Raw genomic sequence first — 16,241 nt, 5'->3', positions numbered from 1 at the left:
ATCCAATACAAATATATAATGGCGCATAAATGGGGGAGGTTTCTCGGAAATGCCAGGTTGATGCTGCTACCCCCCGGGATGAGCCTGTTTGGAATGTTAGTCCACACAACACACAACTTTCTGGGAAACCCTGAATTTTTAATAGCGAAAGTATTAATGTTCATGTTGTTTCAAGGCACTTTATGTTCACCACACTTCTGGTTTTGTTAGATAGTTTTGATTACTTACTTTAACTTAGTAGGTTAGAGTATTACAAACTCACCGTCAAAAATAAACTCGGCCACCTAAAATGTTGTTCGTTAATCAAGAACTTTCGTAATTTTTCATTCGATTTTCTACGATCTACGCCAACTCTTCGGTATTAAAACAAACTCCAGAAAAGTTCTTCAAACATTTTGATACCTCATTTAGACAGGGTGAAAATGATCATGTATTTGGAGTCCAATTTCTTAACACCCTGTGGAACAATTCGGGAAATTTGTAAAAGCTGGAATTGTTTCAGGGAAAAAATTTAATTGGTTCTGTTTTAATATTCAACAGAAATTTGAAACAAAAGAGAAAAATTAATTGGGATTTTTCAATATTTCGTATGGCCATCTCTAGCGGAAACGCCAAGACATGTAATTGATAAGACGAATAATGAGATCTTAAGGAATTGTATCATATTCAGATTGCAGCGCAAAAAACAGCTAGTCAAGTGTTTCTTTGAATTTCATCCCAGAGATGTTCAATCGGATTCGGATCCGGGCTACATGCAGGCCATTCTATAATAATCGGTGGATATCAACCTCATCCAAATATTGGTTAACAATATATGCTAGATGCGGTCTTGCATTGTCGTGCATTAAAATGAAGTAATCTCCAACAAATTTAGCATAGGGAATTACACCTTCTAGATCTAGAAGAACGTCCTGTATGTAAGGTTGAGCATAATAATTCGGTACGTACTGCTTTTGATATACCGGTCAGGTCCTAGAGCTTGGCGTGTTTATAAAATTTCAGGCTTTTATTTGAATACGTGTATCTACAACAACAAAAATCAAGATATTAAGGTCAAATAAAACTGAAAGATGACGACAAGGATGGTCTTTGTAATAAACTGAGTGTAAACTCTACAAATTTATCGAACTGTTCCACAGGGTGTTTAGAAATTGGACTACAGATAGATGGGTTTTTTCACCCTGTATAAATAAGATGTCAACATATTTGTAGAATTTTTCTGGAGTTTGTTTTACTACCAATGAATTCATCTTCAATTTGGCGTAGAAACAATTGCTCTCGATGAAAAATTACGAAAGTTCTTGATCAACGAACTTTTGCAAAATTTTAGGTGGCCGAGTTTTTTGCCGGTGAGTGTAGTATAGGGTTTTCCTACGAGAGGTTTCATTTTGATATTGCTTTCAACATAAAGAGAATCTAATGCGATTCATTATATGCGAGGAGAATGCCAAAGGACATTTAGAAGAAAATGTGTGAAATCTGAATTGGTAACCAATTTATTGTTAGATCAAAGAATATTTCCATTTGTTTCAATTAAAGGTTTTCCTGTTTTCCATTAATAGTTTTCATTTTGAGATTGAAAAAAAAACGAGTAAATTTGTAGATAATCAATGGATGTTCATTTCATTGCAAAGAGGAAGGTACCTATATTAGCCATTAATGATGGAAAGCGATATCACTCAAATGGCCACCATGGCTACGTTTGCAGCACCATATCCTTTTTATTAAATTTTTTCATGACCAATTCGCACATTCGTGGCTGATCGTCTCGAAAACTCCACGAATTTTATCTCTTTTGTCTCAAATCGGTTGTTGAGCATTGGTATAGACCTTGTATTTCACATGGCTCCAGAGAAAAAGTCTGAAGGTGTTAAAACACAAGATCTCGATGTCCAACTGTGATCACGTTTTCTATAAAAACCACGTCGAGGAAACTTTTTCTGTTAAATTGCCATCTTGTTGAAAATAAACGTGGTCCACATAAATATCTTTCAATTTCGACATCCAAAAATTATTGATCAAGACCTAATTCCCAAAATCGACCAACTTGGGATTTCATCAACGCTACAGGCTATAGCAGCAAAATTATCAGTTGTTCTTGAGCGATGCACACGGTTTCCACTCTTCACATCACTAACTTGTCCCAATAGCTAAAATTTTTCCACCACTTTCAATGTTGCCGGCCGACTTCGACCCAAAAGTGCTGTAGTTTTGAGAATTGTGGCTGCAAAGTTTTCACCATTTTTGTATGAATTTTAACAATTTCAATGCATTGGTGAAGACTGTATCTTTCCATTTTCAGTAAGTTTTACTTGTCAAATGTCAAAATACGGAGAAAAATGAGGAGAGCACTGACAAGAAGTCAGGTACTTTTGAGCACTTTTTCATTCATGCGTCAATTGACCCCTCGAATTCACCTATATACAGTTCTGTGGTCTCCTAGCGTAGAATTGGTGCATGCAGAAAGTTCTCAACTTCACGTCAGTGCTTTCCTCATGTTTCTAATGTGCTTTTGTGGGCAGTATGTTGAAAAGCTTATTTTTCAGCAGTTTTATTGCTTGTCACTCAGCAGGTCAAATTGAGTCATTGTGTTACCCATAACGGCTTCAAATTCCTTAAAAAAATCAAGTACATGACAATATATTTGAACAAGCAAGCAAAAGCTGTTGATCAGGAGCTTTTGTCATATTTATCACCTACTTCAAATATTGATTTCAAAATTCAGCCAATTTGTGAAAATTGAAATTATTGTTTCATCACCCAATCTACTTTTTCATTATACAACCCCATAGTTTCCCATCAACCAAAAATTACGTCTATACCAACACCGGTCCGAAAGAAGCTGGACCTGTACCAAAACCAAGAACTCCCAGACACACACACACTACCCAGCCGTGTTCAAAACACAAAACCATGATTCACAACGAGATCGCCTTTGTGTGATGGAAGTTTTCTCGGTGTAAAACTGGCTTCTCGCATCGTGAGCCGAGATGACTTAACAAGATACAGCGGGTGGAATTCTTCGGAATCGTTCTCTCCTCGTCCCTCACCGAATTCGGTATCTCCGTCTCACAAGCTCATTATCTCACCTTGGTCTACCTCTGCCCATTCAGAACGCCAAACTGGCCCGTCTTGGCCACGTCATCCCCTCCTGCCCTCCGCACCATCGACGGTCCGACGCGATTCTACCTCTCTGGACAAATATTTACATACCAGACTAACTACCAGCCTTTATTTGTAATCATGCACATACTTAACACCACCCTGAAACCCAAAAATTAACCCACGGTTGATGGAGGCATATCATTTAGATGCTTTTTTTGTTTTTCTAAATGGCCAGTCCATTAGACACGATTATTTAGATGGAATTAGAGATTTAGTCGAATTATGTTTTTTTCTGTGGTTGTTGGTTTGGTTGGGTTAGGTTATTGATGGTTTTCTGTGTCTGTAGGCAGTGATGTTTTTCTATTGTGTTCTGTTTTATGTGTTTTAGATTTGACTACTGTATTCAGTGGCTACTATTTTTTTTTCTAATTGAACACCGTTTGTAATTTAACAACAATCTTTTTAGTCCACTGCTTGAACAAACAAGTTAATATCAAAAGGGGATTGCTCACCTTCCACCGAAATACATATCAAAAATATATAATATTTTTGTTCTCTTTTCTCTTTGTGGCTCAGTTCATTTATTCAGTATTGCATGTGTTAGAAAATGTATCTATATACATATCTATTATCATTGCACATTCTAAATAATGTACCATATTCTTCTCTGAAAATAAACATTAAGTTATAAGCTTTTTTGATGTTGATAATACTAATAATAGGAAAGTTGTATTATTCATTTAAATGTTGTCTTGCCTACTACTAGTAATTTGATGGGTTGATAGTGTTGGTACCTATATGGTTGGTGACATATCCTTTAATCAATCCAATGGTATGACATGACCACATGGCTCTAGGTTGATTTCCAATAATTTTCTTATGTTGAACTAGTTTTCCACATAGTCAAAAAAATCAACAACTTTTAACACCAGATATTTCTGAGAAATTACTGTGTTGATCTTTTTATCAGTGGTGTTATATTTGATTACTTGTTGCATTGTTTAGAGGTACTGCATTGAATATTTGCTAGTTTTATTCAGGTTAGTGATGAGCGCTATAACATATCAAAAAGATTACAATAGGTACCTACTTCATTTTTAATCTTGCCCAAATTGATGAACATCTTCAAATCCTAAAATTGGGGTGAGTAGGTACATACTATCTATTATGAAATTAAGAAGTATTATGTGAAGGTTATTTCGTTGGTATTGTATTTTATTGAATCATACCTATCTAGAAATGGGCATGGATCTCCAGAAAAAAATTGTATCCCATTTTTGATTTTCATATTCTAACTAACTTATATCTAACTTAATAAGTGGTAATGTGGTAATAGAAAATATTACCTACCTACTAAGTTGTATTCTTCATTATATGTATATCATCTCTGAGTCAAAATCATTTTGATGAAACAATCTAATCGGCCAAATTATCCAACGAAAGTAATAAATATGGGTTAGCTCCTTTATTTTGTACAACTTTTCTCTCAGCTCTTTCTCAAGCGTAATTTCCACCAATTACACTCCATAGAGCATAGAAAAATGCTTGCTTAGTTAGGACCTTAATCTAAAAAGCTTCAACACAGATTTGTACTCCATAATCTTCAAACACTATTTACGTTTGTAGCACCATCTATTATGTAAATGGAAAAGTAAGGCGCCCGGAAATCAATAGAGACATCTTCGAATTGTGAGAGAACTTTTGGAACTAAACGCTTGCAACTAGGCCTACTAGATGGCGGACTATTGCTTTTCCATTATAAACGAAGAAGAATTCGAACATAGTTTATTATTATTCAATTAATGCTGTAAATTTTCGGTAATTGCATTCATTTAACAGGCAAGGGGAAGAAATACTTCCAAAGTTATTAAGAGAAGCTGTATATGTCGAACAGATCTTTTTTTTATTCTATTTTCAGTTCTATACGTAACAAAATATAAACTATGATAATTTTGAACGATTTCGAATGTTTATTTTTCGACATTTTCAATATAAGTTGGAGGTATCTTGAAATTTTTTCAGAAATTTCACTACAGGTTTATTCAGTCATTCGAAAAATATTAAAAGTTAAATTTATGATACAGTAGGTACCTAATAGCTGATTTTTTTCAACCAAATAATTTCATTCTGTGTCCTGCAGATAACAAATCGGTAAAACTCAAATACTGAAACTTCAAAAGTGATTTAGATATCTCGATAATTCAATTCCTTCACAGTTTGAAGCAACCAAAAAACAATTTTTTTTCTGATCGAACCAATATTGAGCTATATCGCCTTAGTTACCATGTGTCATAACACACTCATATTTCCCAAGGGAAATATGAAACGTCAGTTCATATTTCCCTAGGGAAATATGAAACTATTTCTTTATTTAGTAACAAAATGGAAACTGCAATTGTTGAAATTTCCACTAAAAGTATTTCCACCAGATACAAAGGAAGAAGAAATATCTTGTTCATAATTATTCGACGACGAGACTACAGTTTTCTTGAGAACATTCCTTGCAGCAGCAGTCTCGGACGATTCTCCCAAAACGGTCTTCAAAGATTGTGATGCTGCAGATGGCTCACCCTCCACACCTGCTATCATCTTCGCTACCTTATTTTTGTGCAGCATACTGTCCGCCAGATAGCCTTCTGCAACAGACGAACTTTTCCAACCACCATGTCTCTTGAGTGTTGTCATTGAGGCTCCCGCATCGGCAACCAATGTCGCGGATGTTCGTCTTCCACAATGACCTGTATAGGTTTTCGGATTATCTAAACCCAACCATTCAGCAACCTTACTCGGAATTTTTCCGAAGGTATTTTTGCCGACAGGCTGAAGAGTACACTTCTTATTCCTATAAGCTACGAAGAACCTAAGAACGCCTTGCGGGCGCAACGCTGAATACTCCCTCACCAAACGAGCAGCACCCAGATCTTCTTCATCAATTATAGTGAATATTCTGTTTATATCATTCTTAGTCTTTGAGACTTTGATTATGATTACCGAACCACGATCTTCGATATCTGAAGATAGCATATTCACCAACTCTCGTGTTCTGCAGGCGCCAAAGATTTCCATTATTAAAACAACCTTCAAAATTATGAATGTAAAAATCTTATCAACAGAGGAAATCAAAATGAAACTTTTACCTTATACATCAAAAAAACGTCATTAGGAGCTTCACTCAAGAATGTCTTGAGCTGCTCCCGGGACAACACTGATGATTTTTTAGGAACGTATCCTTTATTTTTGTTCTTAACAAATGCTTCGACTTCATCGAATAATTTGACATCAGTTTTTTCCTTCAAATGTAGCATTGATCTTAACATCGATAGTTTCGGCCATAACGTGTTTGGAGAATATTTCTGGGACTGGGGATCGAATGAATTAATCATACATCAAGAATAACAAGAATCAGAGCAACATACCAAATCTTGGAAATATGCTAACAAAATACTATCGCTCACACCGTCCACCAATTTTTTTCTTTTCCACTCCTGAAAGCATTCGTACTCTTTACTGTAGGCAGCTTGAGATTTGGCTGGAACCAAAGATTCACGGGCCTTTGCCGCTTGAGTTTCGACGTAGTTCGACATTTTTTCATTAATTTTATTTTTGACAAGACGTCAAAATGAAACCAGTCAACCAAGATTCTCAGAAACATGGCCCATAGCAACGTTAAAAATTTAATTATTACAAAAATATACAATCTAATAATAATTTTTCCTTATCAGATTGTTTCAATCAGAAAAAAACTATTGATTACACCACGGGAAATATGAATACATTTCCCTCGGTTGTCTATACATCCCTCGGGCTCCGCCCTCGGGATGTAACTTTGACAACCTCGGGAAATATACTATTCATATTTCCCTAGTTGTAATAATAGCTATTTTTGTGAGGGAGTATGAACGCCAGGTATCCGTCTCTCATATAGATGACACTAATGGATGTGTCGATTCGGTTTTTTGGTGTTGCGATTCCCGAGCAGGGGGTCCTTGACTGTATGCCTTGCACGTAAACTTCAGAATGCCACGTGTTATACCGACAAAGATTGCATCTGCCATTAGCAAAAACCAAGCTGGTCGCCTGCTTGTTTATCGCTTGTTCTCAGTTCGTTGAAAAACTGAATAAGGCACGTTAGAGAAGTTACTGGATACTAATTAATCAAAAGCTGCATATTCGCACGCATGATAAGATTTTTTTAGGGTATGAAGAGTTGTACCTCGATAAACATCACGTTTTCTGTCTTGTGCAGGTTTTAAGAGGCTTAAGGGATTAGAAACTCGTTCCACGAACCGTTAATATGAATGTGGTGGATTTTACTTCCCAGTAAAACTCTTTCCACGGTGCAACTGTGTATGCAAATTTTTATGACAAGACAACTATAGGTGTTTTGAACGCCCTTTCATTCATGCGCCTATTTTTCCCTTGAATACCACATAACTTTTAGAAACTAGGTGGTACAACGAAAACTTAACTCCTCCATTTTCTGGCTCAAAAATGAAAATGTAGAATATTGCTCGGACCCGCCAATTTCTGATTTGAGGGGGAATAACTTTTCCGCTCTTCGCAACTGCAACCCCTAACGGGGGTGAGTACAACCCCTTGATTTTCAATAGGAATGTTGCGATACCTCATTTTGAAGATCTTATCTAATCCTAAAATTTCCATCGCTGTTATTTCATTATCGATGGATATTTTGATTCGAAATTTTAGGGTCAGATAGTACACGATACGATCTTCAAAATTGGTTATCGCAACACCCCTCATCCCTATAAAAAAATAAATCTGTTCGTGATGATCCCGACCTCTGGATTCCAAAACGTGCATACGCTTTGAATGTGTATATATCATAGCTACACCCCATTTGGACGGAGATCTGAAGCTGCATCTCTATAAAATTCAATTGGCGCAAGAATTGAAACCTCAAAATGCCAGTTTCTAGGTAAATTAATCTCCAGGAGAGGTGACTTCTATTGCGAAAACAGTTCAGGAAAGTACATCGCAAAGCGACAGATCAGAATACTGCCGGAATTCACTCAGAGAGTGTAAGCATTCTTGAACACTTTCGTAAAAAGGAATATACCTAAGTATTCATATCCCACTAGACATTTTAGTGGTATGTATTACCATAGTATAAGGAATCCTTATACCATATACTATGTATTACCATAGTATAAGGATTCCTTATACTATGGTATTACACAATTTTAACGGTGACACGAAGCATAAATGGTGATTGTTAAATATATTTCAACCAAACAACAATTTGTTTCAGATAACATGACTAACAAGAAGAATTGACTTCCAAAACTGCAATATTAATACAAAACAGAGAATTATGATTTTGAGCTTAGAAAAAATCGCACTTGAACAATACTTAGATATGGTGGATGCGCTAAAATAAAGTAAGGAAAAACACCCATGGGAGATAATGTCTTTTGCTTAGGATATTGAGAATTCATTTGTACATACTAAACATGAATAATATCTTGAATACTACGATATAACTGCTGAAGACTATTAGCTTATTAAAGGCTAATGTAGTTTAGAAAATCAAGTCAGTAGAAAGTGAGGAACAGCTTTGATTGTAATCTTTAAGTTTCCTATCGAATGATGTGAAAGAATATACTTTTTGTTCAATAGTATTCTTTTAAGACTGAACTGTCATTATCATACTGCTCTTCAAAAGTTAGGAAAAAATTAATATATACATTTACTCTTTAGAAATCATTGTTTTAAGTAGCATAGTAAAGTAAGAAAACACTACAAAAACTGTGTTTTTATGTACTTAGTTACATACACATTATATACCTGTGTTGTTAAAAAAATTCAGAGTTCCCAAACTTTCGAAGAGCAGTATATTTTCCTACAATATGGGATGAAACTGTACGATTCAACCTAGGACCTAAGACAAAAAAAAACAGTAATGGAAAAATCGATTTATTATTAATTACTTAATAGTGATAAAATGGAATGATAAAAATATATATTGTCCTCTTGGCAGTAGAAACTACTTCTTGTACACGTAGCTTTCTGCACCTCCACGTCCAAAACCTCCTGGGCCAAATAGAGCTGCATAGCAAGGGTGATTGCAGTAAGGCTTTCCCTCATGTTCAGCATGTGAACCTGGTGTAAGAGTCTTATTGCATTTTTCACAACGCAGACATCCAGCATGCCAGTCTTTGCCCAGAGATGTTTTTCTCTCAGCTGAAATAAAAAACATATTATTGTTAGAAACTTGTAGTGTTTTTATCGGAATAAAAATATAATGTATAATTATGGAACTTAAAAAGCTCAAAAAAATATTATTATGTCATTGTTGTCGGTTATTTTATTTTTTATGCTTCTGGTAACGGGATCAAAATAAAAATTCGTATAAAATTTGAAATTGTTATTTTATATTTATACGCAAAATCTCGGTTGGATCTGATCATAAAATTAAAAATATTTTTTTCCAATATTCTTCCCGAATTTTTTCAGGCTCTGTTGAAGCGGTCGACAAGAAATTTCGCATTGAACTTGAACTTCCTCTTCTACATTTGAACGTAGAATTTTATCCTAATCGTGTATTGAAATTATCTGGAGAAAAAATTTCAATCCATATAAAATTTACAGTGCTCTCGGTTGAATTCTCTTTACACATTTACATTTCAAGTTATAAACGTGATAGGTACGAAAAGGACTCATTGATAAAGTATACAAAGTGGGGTCTTCATCGAAGTCAAGTACATAAATATACATTTATGGCTTATCTCTCGAATTTTTTTTAATGACTTCTAGTATCAAGTTTAGTAGCAGATCATTTCAACAGTCGACCATCATATATGCATGTATATAAAAAAATCTTTCTGCATATCATTATTATTTCCTATTTTCCTAATCATAATATGCTGATAATTTATTTTCTACAGTTCTTGTAGAAATGTTGATAACATTTATTGATGAATTTAAGCTTTGGTTTTCCTACTAGTTTTTCATTGAATAATTAATCTTTGGAATAGTTTGAGAAAAAAATATCCGATGGCACCAACTACATTATTGTATGAAAAAATGTTTACCGGTTAATTTCAAATGTTAGTATTGTTTTTTTTTGTAGACCTATATGAGTTTATCTAATATTTTTCAGTATTGTTTACGGTGTCATTGGCAACAGGATGTTTTCGAAATGCAATTTTCGCTCTGCAATATTTTCTCTGCAGTGCAATTAGAAATTATCCACGAAAACCTCAAATTTCTGTGAAAATTACGAATTTAGAATATGTTATGATATCTTGAAGAGTTTGATCCTCCTCAAAAAATTTGCTTCCACATAGGATGCAATTTGCATAATCTGACGATTATAACATGGTGACTCATTTGTGACTTTCATGAGACTCTTTCTTACTATTTTGAGAGATGAGGACAGTTTGGATGATGACAATAGAATACCTAAACGGATGAAACCGGTTTTAATGTTTGCACTTCCTTATCGGTAGATGCTATAGTTCCAATCAGTTTTTTCAAATCAGTAAATATTTGATATTTGTCTGAATTCCATACTTCGATACCTGTTGTAGTTACAAAGTAACAATGTTACAAAAAACTATCTTAGCTTTTAGTGCAGATAAATTTTTTATGGAAATGTAAAATTTATAGAAGAACTCGTTTTCATTATATCGTTGAGCCATAAGCTTCTATCATTCTATGGGAGGAAAATTTGATATCCTATTTACGTTTCATTTAACGTCAACATCAGTAGGAAATGAAATATCACTGTATTTTAACGTGACTTGAACAGATGATATTTCTTGGTTGATATGCAATTCAGCAGGAACATGTTTGAAAGATCAACATTGAGATATTGTTTTTTTCAATCTTCAGCCTTTTTGAGGTTCAATTTTGAATTTATACTTTATGTTCATTTTATATTTCAATTGGTTCTAAGTCTCTTTTCATGAATAATTTAGGTATCTACCTTTCTGTCTATCCTTCAAGTCTCATTTCGATGAAATTTGGTAAAGGTATTTGGGTTGCAACGTTGAAATATCCATAGCAATTTTACTTTTTTGAATATGCATGCGTAATTGGGGACATAACAGTGTTACAAAACAGAACAAAAGTTATGGCATTGGTCAGTTAGACCAGAATATTAGAAACAAAAAATCGACAAAGATAGCGAAATATTTGAAACAGTCAATTTTCATAAACGCCCTGTAACTCTAGAACGAAGCAAGATATTTACGATCTGATTTCTGATATCTTATTACATATTTCGAAAAAAAAGATCGTGGGTCCTTGAAAATTTTTTCTAAAACTTATAGTTCTCAAGATGCTTTTAATGTGTAACCAATTTGGGACACCCTGTACATTGAAATAACAAACCTCGAACGTTTATTACAAATTTTTCAACTTTGACGCACTAATTGTTCGAAAAAATTTCCAACTGAACCGTTAGTACTCAAACCCAATAGAACAATCGGAAATTTGATTTTATTTCATATTCAGACTGCTAGATCCCTTTGAACTCTTGTGGAATATTATATAACCGGAAAAGTATTGAAATTCCTGCCGTCATATTCATTTTCAATGGCAAGTTTGGCGTGTTGGGTTGAATATTAAATCGTACGGTATAACGGCTTTGAGTATATCAGAAAGTGTGGCTCAAGTGCCTTCAAAAGATTAACTGTTTGATGAATTGAGACATAGACTGGGCTCTATGATTGATTTATCGTATTTGCAAGTGGTATAATATACATACGATGTCATCGTGAATTTTGTGCAGTGAAATAAAAATCTAATTAGTCTAGCGGCATGACTCATTTAATTCTAATAATTGGGTCAATCTGTTTCCTCGTACTATGTTATGGTAATTTCCATCGAGATTTCCATTTTAAGTTTCTGTTCGGGGAACGAGTGCTCAAAAATAGACCCTTTTAGGAGCTTTTGAGAGCTTATTATTATTATCCTTATTTGAACTGGCTCGGTAAGCCTTCCGGGAACTGTGACCATGTAGATCTTTAGTTCTCTACCCTACTCATTCATGGAAACCCAAGGAGGTCGTCAAAGACTTCCTTAGAGGCCTTGGCCATTACCTCACGGGCATCCAGGACCGCCTTCCCCATATGAATGGTTCTTAGGCCAGCCAGCTCTGGACACTTGCATACCATGTTGAAATATTTCTGCTTCTGATCCACAGAGCCTGCAAATCTCATCTGCTGACTTTCCCATACGGTACAAATGATGTTTGTACCGACGGTGCCTCCTCAGCAGTCCCACCATCACCTGAAGCTCGGCTTGTGATAGCTTCAAGAGCTTTCTGGCATAGGTAGGTGAAGTCATCAAGAATTTCTTGACCTGAGTAAATCCAGGAGTGTTTGTCCAGTGGATTATCCTGTTATTCAACTCCTATTTCTGGACCCCTGCCTTGTATTGGTCCTTTTCTAGCCCACAGAAGGGATCAGGTCCAGCAGGTGTTAACCTTGATGCACTTTTTGCAAGTTCATGAGCTTTTTCGTTTCCTTCAACGCCAGAGTGCCCTGGTACCCTTAGTAGAGTCACTTTATTGCCTCTGGCCAGATGCTTTATGGTGTTACGCCACTCCCAGGTCAACAGAGACCCCTGGTAGTACAATTCCAGGGATCTCAGCGTGGTGATGTAGACATGCGCCCCCTTGAGGTTCATTTTAAGACACTCCTGAGCAGCCAGTATTTCGGTCTGTAAAATAGAGGGCTCACTTCCCAGGGCATTAGAGATCCTCAGTTTAGGTCCATATACCTCAATGCCAGTGCCTCTCTCTGATTTTGATCCATCGGTGAACCATATAGATGACTTTTTGTCCAAACGATTTACGAAACTTATTACACAAGAGGGTCAGTTATGGCGGTTTCAAAGGGCTTTTGAGAGCCTAAAGACCACATATACCTATTACAAGGCAGAGGTTCCCAAGAGATTTTCTCGTTTGATAATAAAAAATCATAAACAACAAAAACAAAAAAAAATAACAATTGGAGGTATTATGAAACGGAGAATAGAAATGCATATCGCCCGTAAAAAATGATTGTAAACGATCGTAAAATATCCCTTATGATAAAAATTTATCATAATGCCAATTGCAGCAATTGTATGGAAATTTTCTACCTTTTGAAAACGGGGTTATCTTAAGATTCGATACACCTCAAATAGGATACCTTAAACCTCAAGATAAAATAATATCACAGATATCAAAGATATCCATTCAAGGTTGAAAAGATTAAAAGCCTTAACAATATTTCCGTTTGAAGTTACACCCACACCACAAACAATTCCATGATCAATTTCATTACACTGATTAGATGAATTCGTGTAATCTCTGAATGATTGAATAAGCCTTTTATCACGTCAATAGTAGGTAAGGATTATTTTTAATTATGATCATTTCAGCGTAGAACAAGTAATTTCGGGAAATAGTTACACCTTGTTGAATTGGTGATGATGTCATTGTGTTTGTTCATTTAGCCAGTCATTAATTTTTCGACTTGGTGTACGTTGATATTCACTATTGATGTCAAGTGGATGACTATTGACTTGGTACTGATAATTTTCGCTGGATTGAATGAATTCCTGAACTGGCCTATTTTCATGTTTTTGGTGTTTGAGATTGGAATTATTCGATTTGAAAAAAAAAACTGCAAATTTCACTTTATGGATTATTATTTCCTGCTATCTCATGGAATATCCGAATCAAGAAAATAAAAATAGATTATATAGGTACTGAGCGAATAAAATGCATAATTTTTTTCCGAGGTGTGTATGTATAGCCACAAAAATCTGGATGGAGTTCAAAACTGAATTTAATAATCAAGACGACTGATCAATGACTTCCTATGGTGTTTTAATAAGTTTTTTAAATGAGTATTGCGAAAATGTGTAATGAAACTGTTGACGAAGTTACTGGAAAATAGAGGTGGATTATATCCCAGAAAATTTTGGAAAACTACTTGAAGGAATTTTTTTATTGTTGTCTGATGAAATAAATAAATGAAATTCATAGTGAGAGTGTATTATGTAGTAGTACATTTTGACGAGATGGCGAACAATTTTGAGGATTTCCACTAATAAATTATGTGAATGAAGCGTTTGCAAGAGTCTCCAATGCTGTTCGATTGATTTTGTTGATTCTGTTGATATTCAAACTTTGTTTTGTCGGAATGTTGAAGCGGACATGCCTACCTGCCAAAGGAATAGATACTTGGCAGAAAAACCTTCGTCGCTTATACATACTTATTTTACATATAAATTGTTATGTATCATCAAAAGTCGAGGTCACTTGGTTAGTTAGTCATAAATGTTTCAGAAATCTTTTACATTACAAGCAAGTCATCTCAGATTACGTTTTATGCAATACCTAGTGAGGTTGAAGAACTTTCTTTTAGAAATTCCTGAATCATCAATTTTCGTCCCTATTCTTCTATTCATAAACTAAACATTTATTTAGCTATATTGAAAAGTAAAAAATTCAATTTCCGCAGCTGGATTTCATAGATTATGTTTTGCGCAATAGCAAAAAATCTAAAAATCGTGTAAAAATATCTATGTCTGTAGGTCGTACTCCTATTAGTATAGTGGAAACTACAAGTGATTTCTACCTTCAAAATTTGTATGTCTGATTTTCATTTTGCACTTATCTCTTGTGGTTTCCACTAACAGATAACTGCAATGAAATTCAGACATACAGATTTTGAATTCTGAAAATAACATAATTTAAATCAAGAGAATTAATTTCTGGAAAACTATGAAACGTAGAATCATGAAATTGAAAACGAGATCTGTTACCTCAAAGTATGAATTCAAAAGCCTCATAATTATCGATTTTAGAGTAATTTTCGAACCCACCGATAAAGAATTTGAGGTCAAAATCGATATTATCCGTCCGTCCGATGGTTAAAATTCAATAACTAACGAAATGTGTCAGATACTTGAAATTTTCTAGATAGGTTCGAAGTTCGAATTGAAATTTGAAAAACTGTTGCACACTAGTGGAAAAAAATGTTCATATGAGATTTCGTGAAGGTGATATCATTTGATATCAATCTGCCCGGGACAGAAATTTTATTGATATGTGAAATTCAGCAATAAAGATATTTAGTTTTTAGATTGAAAAAAAATAATCAAGTTTTTGATTTTATGTTCCTTCAAGATAACAGAATACTGACTTGCTTTTATATTTTCATATCATATCACAGACCAGGAAGTTTTGAATTACAATTTGTGTTAAAAAAACTGAATTAAGTATGTTGAAGCAAATATCTAATGCGAAATTTAATGGGAAAATTGAATCAATTTCAACAAGTGACACGAGTTCAGGGATCTTGTAATTTTTTTTTAGAAAATGCTAGAGCTTTAATAATAATAAAAATTCGAAGGCTGAAAAGAATGAATGATTTTTTTAAAATCATAACACGTAAAAACGTGAAACGTGAGATATGTTATCGAGAAGTATAACTTTCAAAAATATCAGGATTACCTATCGATTTTAAGTAATTAGTAACTGCATCATACAAGTTCAGATCCTTGTATAATTCAATAATTTCGTTATTGAGAGGTTTTAACAAGCTTCGAAGCCTCAAAAATTGAGAAATTTCAACCTACCGAAATATACGGGCTTCTCGCACTTGGGACAATTCGGCATCTTCACAGATCGTCACCGAAACAACAACAACAAAAACAACTCGAAGTTCTGCGATGTAGGTTAACTGGTTAACTGAACCACGTCGAAGCAAGTCAGGTCTCTCGAAGTGCGCTGGACGCCCTGTTCAATTTTGTTTAATCGGCCACGAAACAGTCTGACAGTGCGCTGCCTACCCATATATGCATTAAAAAGTGAATGGATTATATTTTATTGAAATTACCATCTGCATTGGCGTGCTCGTAAGGTGCAAGATCGCCTTTGAGACTTCAGTTTCGTAGTGTTTATTCATATCCTTAAAAGGAAATGTTCCTTCGTATTTTAAATACCTACCAAATTGGATATTCGAATGTAGGTACTATTATACATTCTAAAAGTACTGGGAATTGATTATTCAAGAAGCCTGCTAGATGGAATTGTCGAAATTTTTGGACGATCGTTCCCTGAACAGATCGCTCTCCTCTATTCTTTCATTAGTACTAAGAGGTTTCATTTTGAA

General features: G+C 34.7%; 1 protein-coding gene across 1 annotated transcript; it reads right to left on the bottom strand.

Annotated features, from left to right (window-relative positions):
* Positions 1-9,023: 9,023 nt before the first annotated feature.
* On the bottom strand, positions 9,024-15,941 carry LOC123673502 (cysteine-rich protein 1-like). Its single transcript, XM_045608020.1, has 2 exons — positions 15,706-15,941; positions 9,024-9,306 (listed from the first exon to the last, which is right to left on the bottom strand). Exons 1-2 carry the CDS (start codon positions 15,743-15,745, stop codon positions 9,110-9,112), a joined length of 237 nt encoding a protein of 78 aa, XP_045463976.1. The 5' UTR covers positions 15,746-15,941; the 3' UTR covers positions 9,024-9,109.
* Between the last annotated feature and the right edge of the window lie 300 nt (positions 15,942-16,241).

The sequence above is a fragment of the Harmonia axyridis genome, chromosome 2, assembly GCF_914767665.1.
Source record: "Harmonia axyridis chromosome 2, icHarAxyr1.1, whole genome shotgun sequence".
NCBI lineage: Eukaryota > Metazoa > Arthropoda > Insecta > Coleoptera > Coccinellidae > Harmonia > Harmonia axyridis.
The sequence above is the reverse complement of the archived record's forward strand: the minus strand, read 5'-3'. Positions and strand labels throughout refer to the sequence as shown.

Excerpts from the sequence above, each read along its gene's own strand:
- LOC123673502 (XM_045608020.1), bottom strand. The coding sequence starts at position 15,745 with ATGCCGAATTGTCCCAAGTGCGAGAAGCCCGTATATTTCG. Across the intron at positions 9,307-15,705 it reads CGAGAAGCCCGTATATTTCG|CTGAGAGAAAAACATCTCTG; the intron begins GTAGGTTGAAAT and ends TTTTTATTTCAG.